The following is a 13839-nucleotide window of genomic DNA, read 5'->3' as shown; positions in this document are numbered from 1 at the left end:
TACAATTACCGATTCCGATTTTTTATAACTCAGTAAATATTAAACTATGAAATGGTTATTTTGTCCCGATTATCGTAATCTTAGAACTGCACGCCTGTGGAACTCTGTTCCGTCTGCCTGCTTCCCACCGGACTACAACTTGGGTGTCTTCAAGTCCAACGTTAACAAATTCCTAATGAACCGCCCCCTTAAGTAAACACTTCATCAAATCTCCACACTAACGTAATGTACTTGCAATAACCATTATCCCTGAGTGGCTTCCGGGCCTTGATAAGTGGTGATCACTGTGTAAAAAAAAAAAAAACACATCCTAAATGTGCATATATTTTCTCAAACGTAAAAACACATTAGGAGTGAGGGGATCTATGGATTTTAGTTTTACCGGGAGTTTAAATCAATATTTCAATATTTATTATTTGCTTATCAGCAGAAGATTTTTAAAAAAAATAAATAAATAAAAAATACATAATTAATGAATCTTTTTGGCATCGGAATGTAGGCACAAATTTGTCCGATTCCAATACCCCAGAAAGTTTCGATTTTTCTGATTCCCGATTCCGATTAATCGTCCTAATACTACGTGTAACCTTTAATTGTGTAAGCAGAATTTCTTGACAGATGCATCACAGTTTATCAGTTCTCGAATGAAACCAAAGCCAAACAAATAGTTATAGACGTTTTGACCCAACAGGTCACGCGTACATCTATTATACTAACTAGACATTTTAGTCCGATATAAAAAAGCAAAAGTTATGGCCCGTTGTCTTAGTATGAGTGCATTATGCCTAGTTGATGCTTGAATATGCCTAAATTTGTGCTCACTTTTGCATTAAATACTAATCCCTATTGACTCTTGACTGTGCATTGAATGGATATCGTAATACTTAGTTGGCTGCACCTTATCATAACAAAGAGCCATTCAAATTTTCAGCTAGACTGGCCAAATTATTTCTAAGAAACTTATAGAGTAAATGTGGTATTGTGGTTATTAATTTCTATAACTGTGCTGGATACCATAATACTTAGTTTGTTGCACCTTACCATAACAAATTGCAAAGCTTCGGCTAGGTCATCCTCTATATCTGTGCCTAAATCAAAACGCGGATTTCATGAACAAAGCTTCTTTCTTAGAACTGCACGCCTATGGAACTCTGTTCCGTCTGCCTGCTTCCCTCCGGACTACAACTTGGATGTCTTCAAGTCTAATGTTAACAAATTCCTAATGAACCGCCCCCTTAAGTAAACACTTCATCAAATCTCCTCACTAACGTAATGTACTTGCAATAACCCTTATCCCTGAGTGGCTTCCGGGCCTTGATAAGTGGTGATCTCTGTGTAAAAAAAAAAAAAAAAAAGTTTCCGAGGAAAGGTGGGACAGAAAAACAGACAAATAGAAATATAATTTATATATACAGATCAAATATTTAATCGGATAGACTCCAAAAATGTTTTCGTAATTTTTTACGGGTGTTGGGGGGTCATCGTAAGAATAGCTATTTTTTATTTTATTATTTTTGGCAAAAGCCTGTAAAACAGAATTTCTAAAACCTAGTTCCCCGGAACCCTTAAGTTCCATAAAAGGTTTTTCTATGACTCAATTTTTCGGTATATCTGTAATAAAAAAAATTAATTAATATTAGTGAAAAAATGCATTGTGTTTTTGTTTTTGTTATTAAAAAAAAAATATGCATGGGTATCGATCCTCTGTTTCGTAAAACACTTTTTTTCACTAATATTAACAATTCATATAGATATCCTGAAAAATTGAGTCAAAAGAAAGCCTTTAAAAAAATCTTAGTGACCCTTGAAGATTGAATCTTCTTTATGATCTACGGACCCGCTCTCAAACACACAGTTCGAATTCTTGTAATGCAGAGCCAACTCTCTTTTCTTTAGTAGAGAAAAAAGAAGCATGTTTTCAACACCCGAAGAAGGTCGTACATTGCAGCGACCGTAGCGTTATGCTAATAACACCGAAGATGAGAATAATAGTCCGATTAGTCAACATAACACAATTAAATATTATGATATTTACCATGAGAAATATTATGGAAATAAAACCAAAGATATAGCATATAATTTTGTTTTTGCGTATGATTTCCTTAGAACATGAAACAGACAATTCCCCACAGAAGAGACATTGCTAGTCTTGCTCTACTTTAGTCCTATTTTCACAGAAGGTGCTCGACTGAGATCCAATCTCCTCGTAGAATATTCCCAGCAAGAACTGTTCATCATTTGCCCCTCCTCATTTAGCCCAAAAAGTCCTCAAGGCCTTAACATATTTAAATGTGAGTTCAGCACCATGCAAAACTGCTAAATAGACATACACAGAAAATTTTGGACAAATATGGTAAAATAGTCCCAAAAATGGAGTGTTTTTATTAGCCCTAAAAGAGCCCCTGCGGCACACCCAAGAGTTATCGCAAAGTATAGACAAACAAAATTATATAGAAATCAGTTAGTTACAACTTTTCATAAAGTTTTATAAAAATCCAAGGCATCAATTTTTTTAAATAAGCACAAAAGTGTCAATTTTAGTCATTTTAACCCGAAAGGCACCATTAGGGGAGGCAACCGGTGTTTTCTCGAAAAATTCGTTCTGTTACTTTTTTACTCATATCATGTTTAATGTTTGTGCAAAATTTCCAAAAAATCCAAGGTGTAGTTATTGAGAAAAGTGCGGACAGACAAACGGTCGAATGGACAAGGATGAATTTACAGATCAACCCTCCTTTTGTCGGGGACCCCCCCCCCCAAAAAAAAAATAGTTTATAATTGAACCAAATGTAATTTGTGATTTTTTTTTTGGACTGTTATCTCAACGGATTCCCCCCAAAAAAGATTTTTAATAATAAAATAATAATATATATAAAACCAAATGTAATTGTTTGTTTTATGTTGGAAGAAAGATGAGTTCTTGTTGAGGAGATTTTCAAGTGGTGATGGAAAGGGTAGAAGTTGAAACTCAATATTATATCCATTATAGAAATATGGATAGAGTAGAGAAAGACTATCAAAGTCTCTTCTGTAAGAAAGGAGTTTCAGAGTTGAGAAGTGATCATCCGTGTAGAGATGACTGAAAATGTTCACAAAGCAATTTTAATGTTTTTTTTTGGGGGGGGGGGTCCGGAAAGCACTTGTCAACAAATGTCAACAAAGACTTGTCGATGTAAGAAGTGATAATTACGGCTGGTGTTTTTCCCGGAAAGCCCTTGTCAACAAATACTTGTCAATGTAAGAAGTGATAATTACGGCTGGTGTTTTTCCCCCCGGAAAGCACTTGTCAACAAATGTCAACAAATACTTGTCAATGTAAGAAGTGATAATTACGGCTGGTGTTTTTCCCCCGGAAAGCACTTGTCAACAAATGTCAACAAATACTTGTCAATGTAAGAAGTGATAATTACGGCTGGTCAGACGATTTGAACCCAGTCACAGACTCAATCTTGACCTTGTAATCTACCATTCTACCTCTAACCTACCAGCTTTACAGAGGAATCGAGTGAAATTAAAGTGCCTATAAATGCCACATTTGCAGGCATACATAGTAATCAATCATAGAGTATTCAACATATTTACTATTAAGTATTAAAATGAAAAATATAACTTTATGAAAGATCTTTTCTTCTGTGAAACATATTACAAATTAGAAATCTTCAAATCTAATACTAACAAATACTTGTCGTAAACGGTCTCATAGATAATCAAACTTCTTGTATACTATTGACCATATCATTTATCTATACTCTAGGAGTTTAGACAAAATGTCAGATGTGGGATTAATGTTTCGCTCTCTAATATAGTTGAAAAACCTTGAAATGTTGCAAAACTCTAAATTAATATCTTATGTAATATATATATATATATATATATATATATATATATATATATATATATATATTGAAATTCGTTAAGTCAGATTTATGTATTTAAAGTTTTCATAATGTTCTGTATCCATGCATCACTTAGAGGTTCACTCCCCTTGTTTTCACTGATAAATTATACATTGGTCCTTATTCTTTAGTTACTCTTGGCCTTAATAAGGGATGACCAAATAGTAAAAAGATAGATAAATAATTGTAGATCGGACGTCAGACGGAATCTCTATGTATTAAGCTTCTTTGAAAGCGATTTCGTCCGTGGTACACATTACCGATGTTCTGCTTCCCTGCAGATTACATCATGTGGTCTCCAAATCTAATGTAAACGAATAGTTGTCATAAAAGTCTCAATAGGTATCCAATAGGTATTCAAACTCAAATGTATCTCTATTCTAGGAGTTTAAACACAAGGACAGATGTGGGTTTAATGTTTTTCTCCCTAATATTACTGGAGGAAACTGGAATATCTGATAATAAAACTTCTCAAATGCGCTTATGATGTTAGGGTGTATATAAGGTTTTAACTTTGGTCAAAATCTCCTGTTCCTTCTTTCATCGGATTATTTCGATTTTCGATTATCGATACTCATCGAAGACATTCTGATATAAAACCTGTCTAAGAACACTGCCAGATACATAAAGTACATTTGTGCGAAATGTTATAAAAATCGGCCTAGCCGTTTTGGAGTTCATAAGGAAAGAACTTACACACACGCACAGACAACGTTTCTTTCTTTCTTTCTTTTTAGAATAGATAGATAGATAGATAGATAGAGACAGACAGACAGACAGACAGACAGACTAGTAAGAAGAGCCGATGCTGCTCGGAATTAAATGAGGATCACTACTATATGCTTTTTCACTACGCTCATGTCGCCATATTACTTTTAAGTGTCTCCCTTCTCCTATTTCGGTCGCCAATTTAGTTGAAGGAAACTGAAATGTTGACAAACTCTGGATTAATGTCTTATACATTTTGAATTTCATTAAATCGGATCTACTTATTTAAAATTTTCCCTGTTTCCCTGTAGATAACATGATCGTCTTTAAATGTAAGGTCAACAAATCTCATAAACGGTCCCATAACTAATAGAACTTGAATACCTACTGGAGAGAACTTGAATGCCTACTAGACACTATCCTCGAGTGTCTAACGTCTCTTTGTACAGGGGTTTCTCAGAACAACCTGGCATGAGGATACTTTTTCCCTAGAAGTAAACCCTGACCAAATATTCAAAATCATACAGTATTCACTGCCGAAATAAGATCTCCTCACTATGGCTAACTTACATAAGCTTGTATGAGGAATGGTGCACCTTCTCCAAGTTATGTTACCTCAAGTAATAGCACGAAGCTGGATACTCCACAAGACTAGATAAATTCTTAACCTGGAATCCAGTAAGACCAAGAGACCAAAAATGAAAGATATGGTTTATTTGGGAGAAGAAAACTGTTCTCAGTTTATATACTAACTCAGTATTTTGGGAGATAAAGAACTTTAATGGGGCATTCGAATATCTATGTATTTCATATAGAAGTCAAGTGTTAGCACCAGGTTGTGGGCCCCTTGATTTCTGAGAACTTCGACTGAAGTAAAATAAAACAATCAAACCTGTGTGTATATTATTGATTTTCATATTATTCATCTTTTCTCTTAGTACTAAACTGACTGAACAATATACTCCTCAGTTCCTTCATTGTTGCTAATGTGTGTTTCTTGTTTCTTTCATTTCAGCAGTTGACTAGCCTTTAGCAATTTAATTCCCTTTCATCGAGCCTACGGTCCCGCATTTGAATATAGCACTACGAGCAGGTCCCGCATTTGAACAGTGACCATTTGGGAATTCCAGGTGCTGTATGTGCTCTCTGCTCATCTCTGCCTTTTTTCCAGTCGTCCTGGACTTTTCCTTGCCACTGAACTCAAGCAGAACTGATCAGGCAAGGTGTGGTTGGAGATTTGGAACACTTGCCTCACAATTACACGCGCAACTGCCCTTACGGGAGTATCCATTATCTTTCGAAGCTGAACGGAAGCGTTTTTAGACACGTTAGACACAAAGCCAGGTGCGAGTTCGATGTGTTTCTGTAGAACGAACTGGATTCGAACTTGGAACACCCAGGTTTTCAATCCGTGTCGTTAACCACTAAACAGCCATCAACCTCATGAAGCGATGTACAAACTAGTAACATTTTCTGCAATAGTAATCTATCTATCTATCTATACTATATAAAAGGAACGTTGTATGTGTGTGTAATAGTTCGTTCCCTATGGACTCCAAAACGGCTGGGCCGATTTTTTATGAAATTTTACACAAATGTACTCTGTATTCATAGATAGGTTTTGTATGGAAATGTCTTCGATAAGTATCGATATTCGAAAAAAATCCGATAAAAGAAGGACCAGGCGATTTTGACTTAACACCTTATACGGCCTAATCGCACGAGTGTATTTGAGAAGTTTTATTATCACACAAGCCGAAAGGCCCGGCATATAAAATCAACAGTAGGTTCTTTGATATGACAGGGGCGCGCTCAAAATGAATGTTTCCGTTTAAATCGCAAATGAACTATCATACTTGATTTTATTTTCATTTTAAGCTTAAATCCAATCCATTATCACCGCACAAGCAGAAATATCAGGCATATAAAATCAACAGTAGGTTCTCTGATATGACAGGGGCACGTTTGAAATTAATATTTCTTTTTAGAACACAACTGAGGCATGATACTTGGTTTCTGCATTTTAGACTTAATTCAAGCCATTATATATAAAAAATACTTTTATAAAATCAATAGTAGGTTCTCTACAATGCAATGTAAACTACAATAAATTGTGGACTAAATCACTGCGTGCTGGGTGCATGTGAAGTTTTACCCCGTTGCACAACGTTAGATCCCCAACTTGAGCAGGTAATCAATCGATTTGATTGAAAAATTGTCGATTCCCCGATTTCGATGAGTGTGTGTGATGGAATGTGTGAAGCATTCGTTGATCATCATTCAATCCCGAGCAACGTCGGGTTTTCTTGCAAGTAAATTATAGATTGTTACTTATCTTTCACCTAGCAATCTTTCCATTTCAGTGACTCCTTTTCCTCTAGCGGCTTCCGCCCTTGATAAGTCGTGATCCAACAGTAAAAATATAAATATTAATTTACTTGTCCTGTATCACAAAAACATCATCATCTCAAACATTAATTAATGAGAAACGAATTACCTCCCTTTATAGTTGCTCTTTATCAGTTTAAAATCATTAAAACCATTTTCTCTCACAAAAATTTTCAAATGAAAAAGTATGGCTGTTTGTTTACGGTTTCAATTTAACTATTTTATTTCATAACTTAAAAAAAAAAAATGGGTACTAATGCACTTACTGATCCGCGCTATTTTTTAAATCGTATTTCCAAGTTTAATTAAAGTTTTATTATATGTTTTTTATTCAATTGTAACGTTAAAGTACAGAATATGTACAAAACACCCTCGTCTTCCGATATTAAGAATGGCTTTTTAAATAATAACTTTATTATTTCAGCACGGATCAATAAGTGCATGAGTACCGAAATTGTTTTAAATCAGTCCTTATTTTGTTTTATTTTATTTTTTTATTCATTTTCTTTACGATGTGTTTTAAAAATGTTCAACTACCGTGGAATTTCCACGGGTTCTGCTAGTTTGAATAAATACAATAAGAAGATCGTACTTACCTCTGGTACCACCACAACATTATCGTCAAGGGTCGTTGATTGTTGTCTCCGAAGAACTTCGGCTCGTTCGATACTGATTGAACGGGCATCCATGTTTTTTGGGGTAATAACACGTGACGATCACTTTTTTTCTTCTTTTTTTTTACATAAACAGAATGAAATAAAGGAATTGACTCCTCTGTGTTGGTTTGGAATGGTTCCAAATTTTCAAAGTCTTACGATTTTTTAATGTCGTTCCCCAAAAAATTCGTTCCTTGTCTTTCTCTTTTAATTTTATTTATTTATTTTTTTTTTCTGGATCGAGGATATATAGTAAGATTTTTTTTTTTTTTTTTTGCTTTCTTTTCTTCTTTATCTCTTTTCTTATCCTTCCCTTTTTATTACTCTCTCTCTCTCTCTCTCTCTTTTATGCCCCCCTTTCTTTATATCCTACCCCCTCTCTCTTTACTTTCTATTTTTCTTTTCCGTCTCTCTCTGTTTTTCCCCCCCGACTTTCTTACTCCAATTATCTACTCACTTTTGTTTTCTTATTTCTTTTCTTTTTTTTTTTTAATAAAACAAGACAAAACTTCTTGGTTGTTATTTCGTTCGCTAGATTATTTTCCAAACGCACTGATCCGTTTCTTACTTTTTCGGATTTTCCTCCAAGGAAATATCGAAGTTATTTTCTTCGGGCCATATGAATAAGAATACTTTATCTAAATATAATTATTTCTCTCTCCTCCCCCGGTGAGAATATGTAACACTAGGGTCAAAAAGTTGGCTTGAAGAGCCAGCGCTCGTGAGTATAGGAATTCTTGCCCCCGTAAACAGTTTTTTTTTATTATTATTTAGACGTGATTTTGAAGAAATGATTTTAAATGATTTAGAAATGCTAGCTTTTGTGCACTGAAGAGGGGGGGGTTATATCAAAAAATAAATATTAGTATTATGTTTAAACTATAAGAAAAATAGAAAAAGGAGAGAAAGGGTCTTTAAAAAAATAAAAAAGACGAACAAATAATAAGGGAAGCCGGAGAAAAGGGGATGTAAAGGAAGCACAGAAAAACGAATTATACAACGCTCGTAATAGTGATATATATATAAAAAAAATATATATATCAACAGAAATTAATCAGTGTTTTTGTTTTGGCTACGTGTTTGCTTTTTCAAGTTTCTGGATCGAGAATATACAATTATATACAGAAATTATCAAATCTCTGCATCGAGGATATAAATAGTACAATCACGTGACCTCAAAAGAGACACAGGAAGTTAACTTTTTAAATAAGAAAAAAAAAAGAACTTTAAACTACTTAAACGTAACTAAAGTAACCGATACAGAATTTGAAAACCGTTCGTTTGTTCTTTTTAGTTCTAAAGAAGTCTAAAACAAAAAAATAAGTGCCTTAAAAATAGTGCTAAACTTTAAGATACCAAGAAATACTTAAAGTAATTTAAATAAAATAATTTTTCGTGAAAACGTAAATTAAAATGATAAAAACAACTTTTTAAAAAAAAATAAGGGAAATTGCTGCCCGCACAGTCATATATGGACTTAATATTTTCTAATTAATTTTAAATTTTAAGAATTTGTAAAACCAGTTCTTGGTTTCGCAAGTGTGTACACTCAAACATTGGCGGAGGACATGGATAAATGTGATTATCGTTGTGGGTTCGTACACGGTAAGATTTTTTTTTTTTTAATAATTATTATAACGACGTGTTTCTGAGATCGGATTGATTTATATCTAAAGTTATAAAGTTTGTTATTGTAAGGTTATATGTTTGTTCTTTCTCTAAAGAAACTGTGCGTGTTGCATAGATGTACACTTATATATATATAATTGTCTGTGTGTGTATATATATATATATATATAGAGAGAGAGAGAGAGAGAGACAGAGAGACAGAGAGTTCTTATTTACATCAAAGGATGTGTAGTTGTGGTTACTATCGTTGTGGGTTCAAATACGGGAGTTGAACTGTTATTTTTTTGTTTTTATTTTATTTTATTTTATTTTCAACAATTTACTGCAGTTTCACGGTTTTACCTTTACGTCAGAAGTGGTCCCTCTATTTGGTATCCAACAGCCTGGGATTTCGTTTTTTTTTCTTTTCTTTTTTTTTTATTTATTACTTACTTTTCTGGTTTATCTTATTTCCTCTTTCAGATTCTTATTTTTTTTTCTTCTTCTTTTTTTGATATTGACGTTTCGGGTTCGAGCACCGGAAGAACCACTCTAAAAAAGAAAATTAGCGATTTCCTTTCACTTAGTTACTTTTGGTTTTAAAAAAAAGTCTTTCTAAAATCATATATTTATATACATGTATATTACAGTTTAAAATTTGTACTACTTTTAAGTAATTGTGCGCACTTTCAGGTGTACAATCTACCCTGTAGATGTATTATATATATATAAAGGTCTTAGTTTACGTTAAAGAATGTGATGCTGTCGTTGTGGGTTCGAATACGAGATTGATCCTTTTCTTATTTTTATTTTTTTTTTTTTTTTGCTTGTTTTTTCCTAATTTTATTTTATTTTTTTATATACATCGGCGTATTTCTACGGCCGGGTATATGTATATATCGAATTGTAAATTATCTTTCTTACAATGTGGAACTGATCAAACGTTATATAGAAGTTTATAAATATATATGTATATGGTTACATATCTGCGTATATGCGTGTGTGTATTTCAGTTTCTGCGTCGTTTGTGCAGCAACTTCTTCCCGCGTTTATTGTTGTTGCGGCTCCTGCTGCTATTTGATAAATGGCTGCTATCTCTGGATTTATTGGAAGAATGGAAAACCCGCAAAAGAAGTTAGATCCACGAATAACACTCGTTCGTTTATTAATACGTGTGAGTACTACTCCTATATATATATATATATATATATATATATATATATATATATATATATATATATATAGAACGCCCGCACAAATTTACAGAAATTTGCGTGTATGTGTGTGCTTTATTACGTGTGTACGGATGTGTGTGCAAAGACTAATGATAGGAGGAGTTGTAAACAGAGAAAGGGAGATAAAAGACAGTAGAGGGGTGGAGCGAAATATAGAAAAAAAAGAAAAGAAGGAGGGCATAAGATGGAAAAGAAAGAAAGATACAACAAAGAAGAAAATAAAGGAGGAAAGTAAGACGCCATAAACCATTCAAATGAATTTTTCAAAAAAAAAGAAGCCGAAAATAAAGAAGAAAAGATAAAGGAGATTTCTTTTATTCCGAGGGATCACTTTTTATTAAGGCTCAAAGGCTACTCGAGAACAAGGGTGTCAGGTATGCGGTCAGATAACGCTGTGATGATCGGTAATATTGGAACTTGGGTAGGGTTTCATTATCTAAGATGACGCCCTAACAAAAACTTATTTACATTAGACTTGAAAACGAGCATGTAATAGTCAGCTGGGAAGCAGTCTCATGATGTTGTGTCCAATCAGGCTCCAACCTCTGCCCATTGTTGGAATGGTGCATCCCTGTGCCTGTTTTACAAATACTTTAATGGAATGTGCTCTGACGAATTCGTAGCACTTGTTCCTCTCGACGTAAATACACCCGACTAACCCTAACCCTAACCCTAACCCCAACTCGACAAACACTCCTTCACTGTTGAGGTCCCTAGATGCCGGAAAGCTTTCTTCACGCGAACTACCAGACTTTCGAATTTTCTCCCGTTCTCCGTTCGCGTGTTTCTCTGACCGGCAGAAATTTAAATGTAATGTGTATAAATATCTCGCTGCTCAGCTACAGACATATTCCCAACTAGCAACCCACTATGTCCAAGACGCAGTATGATTTATTTGAAGTAAATAATAAATAAAAAAAAATAATTAAAATCTTCGCATAGAAGGAAAAACAAAACCTTTTTTTTTTCGTATTATTTGGATTATTCCTACTACTGTTCTTATCTTGAGTGTAATTTTCACATTTCGGTCGATGTTACCTTCGACCTTCTTCAGGTGTATCTTGTCGAACTCGGGAAGCTAGCTGTCGAAATCGGAAATTTGCACGGAATTTCGAATGGAACCTTTTATCTAATTCACGAGGGTAGCATGATCTCGTTCCATCATCCATGACTGGATAAAAGTCCTAATTAATTTGCAATTGTATTTTTCGGTCGCCTGAGGATTGAACGTTCAACCTTCAGAAGAATATCATTTTTAGAACTGAATTTTTCCAAGTACTCTAACCACTGCGCCACTTAAAAACCTTTTTCATAACATAAATTCATAAATGTTTATTCTTTTATCTTTGCACTGTCTTCAAGAGAGGAAAGGGAAAGTTAAAAATTTCTATGGGCTGCCCAATATCTGTGAGCAGTTGTCTTTAGGCGAAGATAGTCGGTGCTTTTTCTTTTTTTCTTTTTTTTTTTTACGCAGTGATCACCACTTATCAAGGCCCGGAAGCCACTCAGGGATAAGGGTTATTGCAAGTACTATACGTTAGTGTGGAGATTTGATGAAGTGTTTACTTAAGGGGGCGGTTCATTAGGAATTTGTTAACGTTGGACTTGAAGACATCCAAGTTGTAGTCCGGTGGGAAGCAGGCAGACGGAACAGAGTTCCACAGGTGTGCAGTTCTAAGAAAGAAGCTTTGTTCATAGAATCCACGTTTTGATTTAGGCACAGATATAGAGTGGGGGAAATTTTTCACAGTGGATTCAGCTAGACGGGTGTTTTTCGTGAAAGATTGGCGAGGGGGGACCAGAGATTGGAGTTCAGACGAGCACCTGCCATGGAAATAACGATAAAACAAGGATAGTCTCGCAACGTCTCTTTTGTGGGAGAGAGGTTGCACGGTAGAGAAAAGGGCATCCCCCACTAAGCCACGAAGTCTATTTTGTACGCTTGGATGTCCAGTGGACAGGGACAGGAAAAAAGAATGGGGACGTCTTTCCTCGTTATTTTCAGTAATCTCTCTAGTGAACGTCTATTATTCCCAAATGGGTTTAAGTGTTTTTTCTTGACACTGATGAAATAAATGCGCCCTGCAAACTGATTGGTCAGTGTATAATCAGATCGTCTAACACGGACATTAAAAAAAAAGAAAACAAATCGTTATTTATAACGTTACATTCCTGAGAGGTGATTTGGTTACACTCGGACGATAAGACTCCAGGGCGTATTAATTTTTACGGGACCTTTCATGAACTACTTCAAGATCCCCTAAGAATGATAGAGAGTCAACAAAGAGTTTCCCCGCATTAACTAAGAAACACTTAAACGTTGCATTTTTTTCTTTTTTTATTCTTTCCAACTGCTATAGTATTTAACGAAAACTACTTTTTTACTCTGTCGGCAATTATAAACATTAAATATTCATTTCCTCTGGCGGAGAGCAGCCCTGCAATGTGGTTTGGTCATACGATAACCAATCAAACTCTAAAACGTATTAATTTCTACGGGACTTTTTTTTTAATCTGCTTCCATACCTTTATATACAACATAATCACGTTGTCACACCGGTTTTCGTTAGAAGTTAAGCAGCTTTGAGCCTTGTCAGTACCAAATGGGTGACAATTTGGGAATACAAAACGCTGTATGTAGGAGAGTGTCGACACCACCCTGAAAAAATTGCAAAAACCTAACGTCGTCTGACGGCGGATATTACATGCGACCATGGGACGTTTGTGAATTTGATTTTGCCTCTGAATTTGATATTCCCTAGAGACTTTCTTCTTCAGAGAAAGTCGGTTCGACACGTTTAGGTTTAATTCCGCTGACTTTTTCTTTCAAACTATTAGAGATTTAGACAGCAGTTAACAAACACCAACAAAGAAAGATGTCCTCTCTCTCCTGCCTCTTTCCACTGGACAACCAAGCAAGGCCATTCTTCACTCAAAAAAAAAAATGTAACTCGAAGAGAAGCAGAAACTGATCTTTCTTACTTTATTTCTTTAACTCTTCTTCTTAACTGTTTAAACTTTTGGCAACCTACACCTAACGGTGTAGACTATTCAAATCAGCATACGGCTATTCGTTATAGAAGGTTCTTTTTTCCTTTCGTTACAAATTATCGTAGGGATTGATGTTTTCTTTTATGTCAAGATTACCTCCTTTAATTTGAATTCTTTTTATTCCAAGAAATTTTTATTGTCGTAATAACAAAAAAAAAAGGTGACAACAATTCTACGAAATTAATATTTATTTTAAATAACAGTGATCCATTTTTCTTTCTGCTTCTCGCAATGTTGGTTCTCTCTGTCGTTCCAAACACTTTCTCACACTTGATGTAACGTTGTTGTTACATTTTA

General features: G+C 34.7%; 1 protein-coding gene across 1 annotated transcript in view; it reads right to left on the bottom strand.

Annotated features, from left to right (window-relative positions):
- The window catches only part of LOC145263132 (tryptophan 5-hydroxylase 1-like), an 88459-nt gene extending 80440 nt beyond the window's left edge, over positions 1-8019 (bottom strand). The window contains exon 1 of the mRNA XM_080120080.1: positions 7589-8019. Within this exon, the coding sequence (XP_079976206.1) occupies positions 7589-7681 (93 nt within the window). The 5' untranslated portion in view covers positions 7682-8019. The remainder of the gene's footprint in view (positions 1-7588) is intronic.
- Positions 8020-13839: the final 5820 nt, after the last annotated feature.

The sequence above is a fragment of the Euprymna scolopes genome, chromosome 38 (genome assembly GCF_053919585.1).
Source record: "Euprymna scolopes isolate OS-2025 chromosome 38, ASM5391958v1, whole genome shotgun sequence".
Classification (NCBI taxonomy): domain Eukaryota; kingdom Metazoa; phylum Mollusca; class Cephalopoda; order Sepiida; family Sepiolidae; genus Euprymna; species Euprymna scolopes.
Note: the sequence above shows the minus strand (reverse complement) of the source record. Positions and strands in the feature narration are given on the sequence as shown.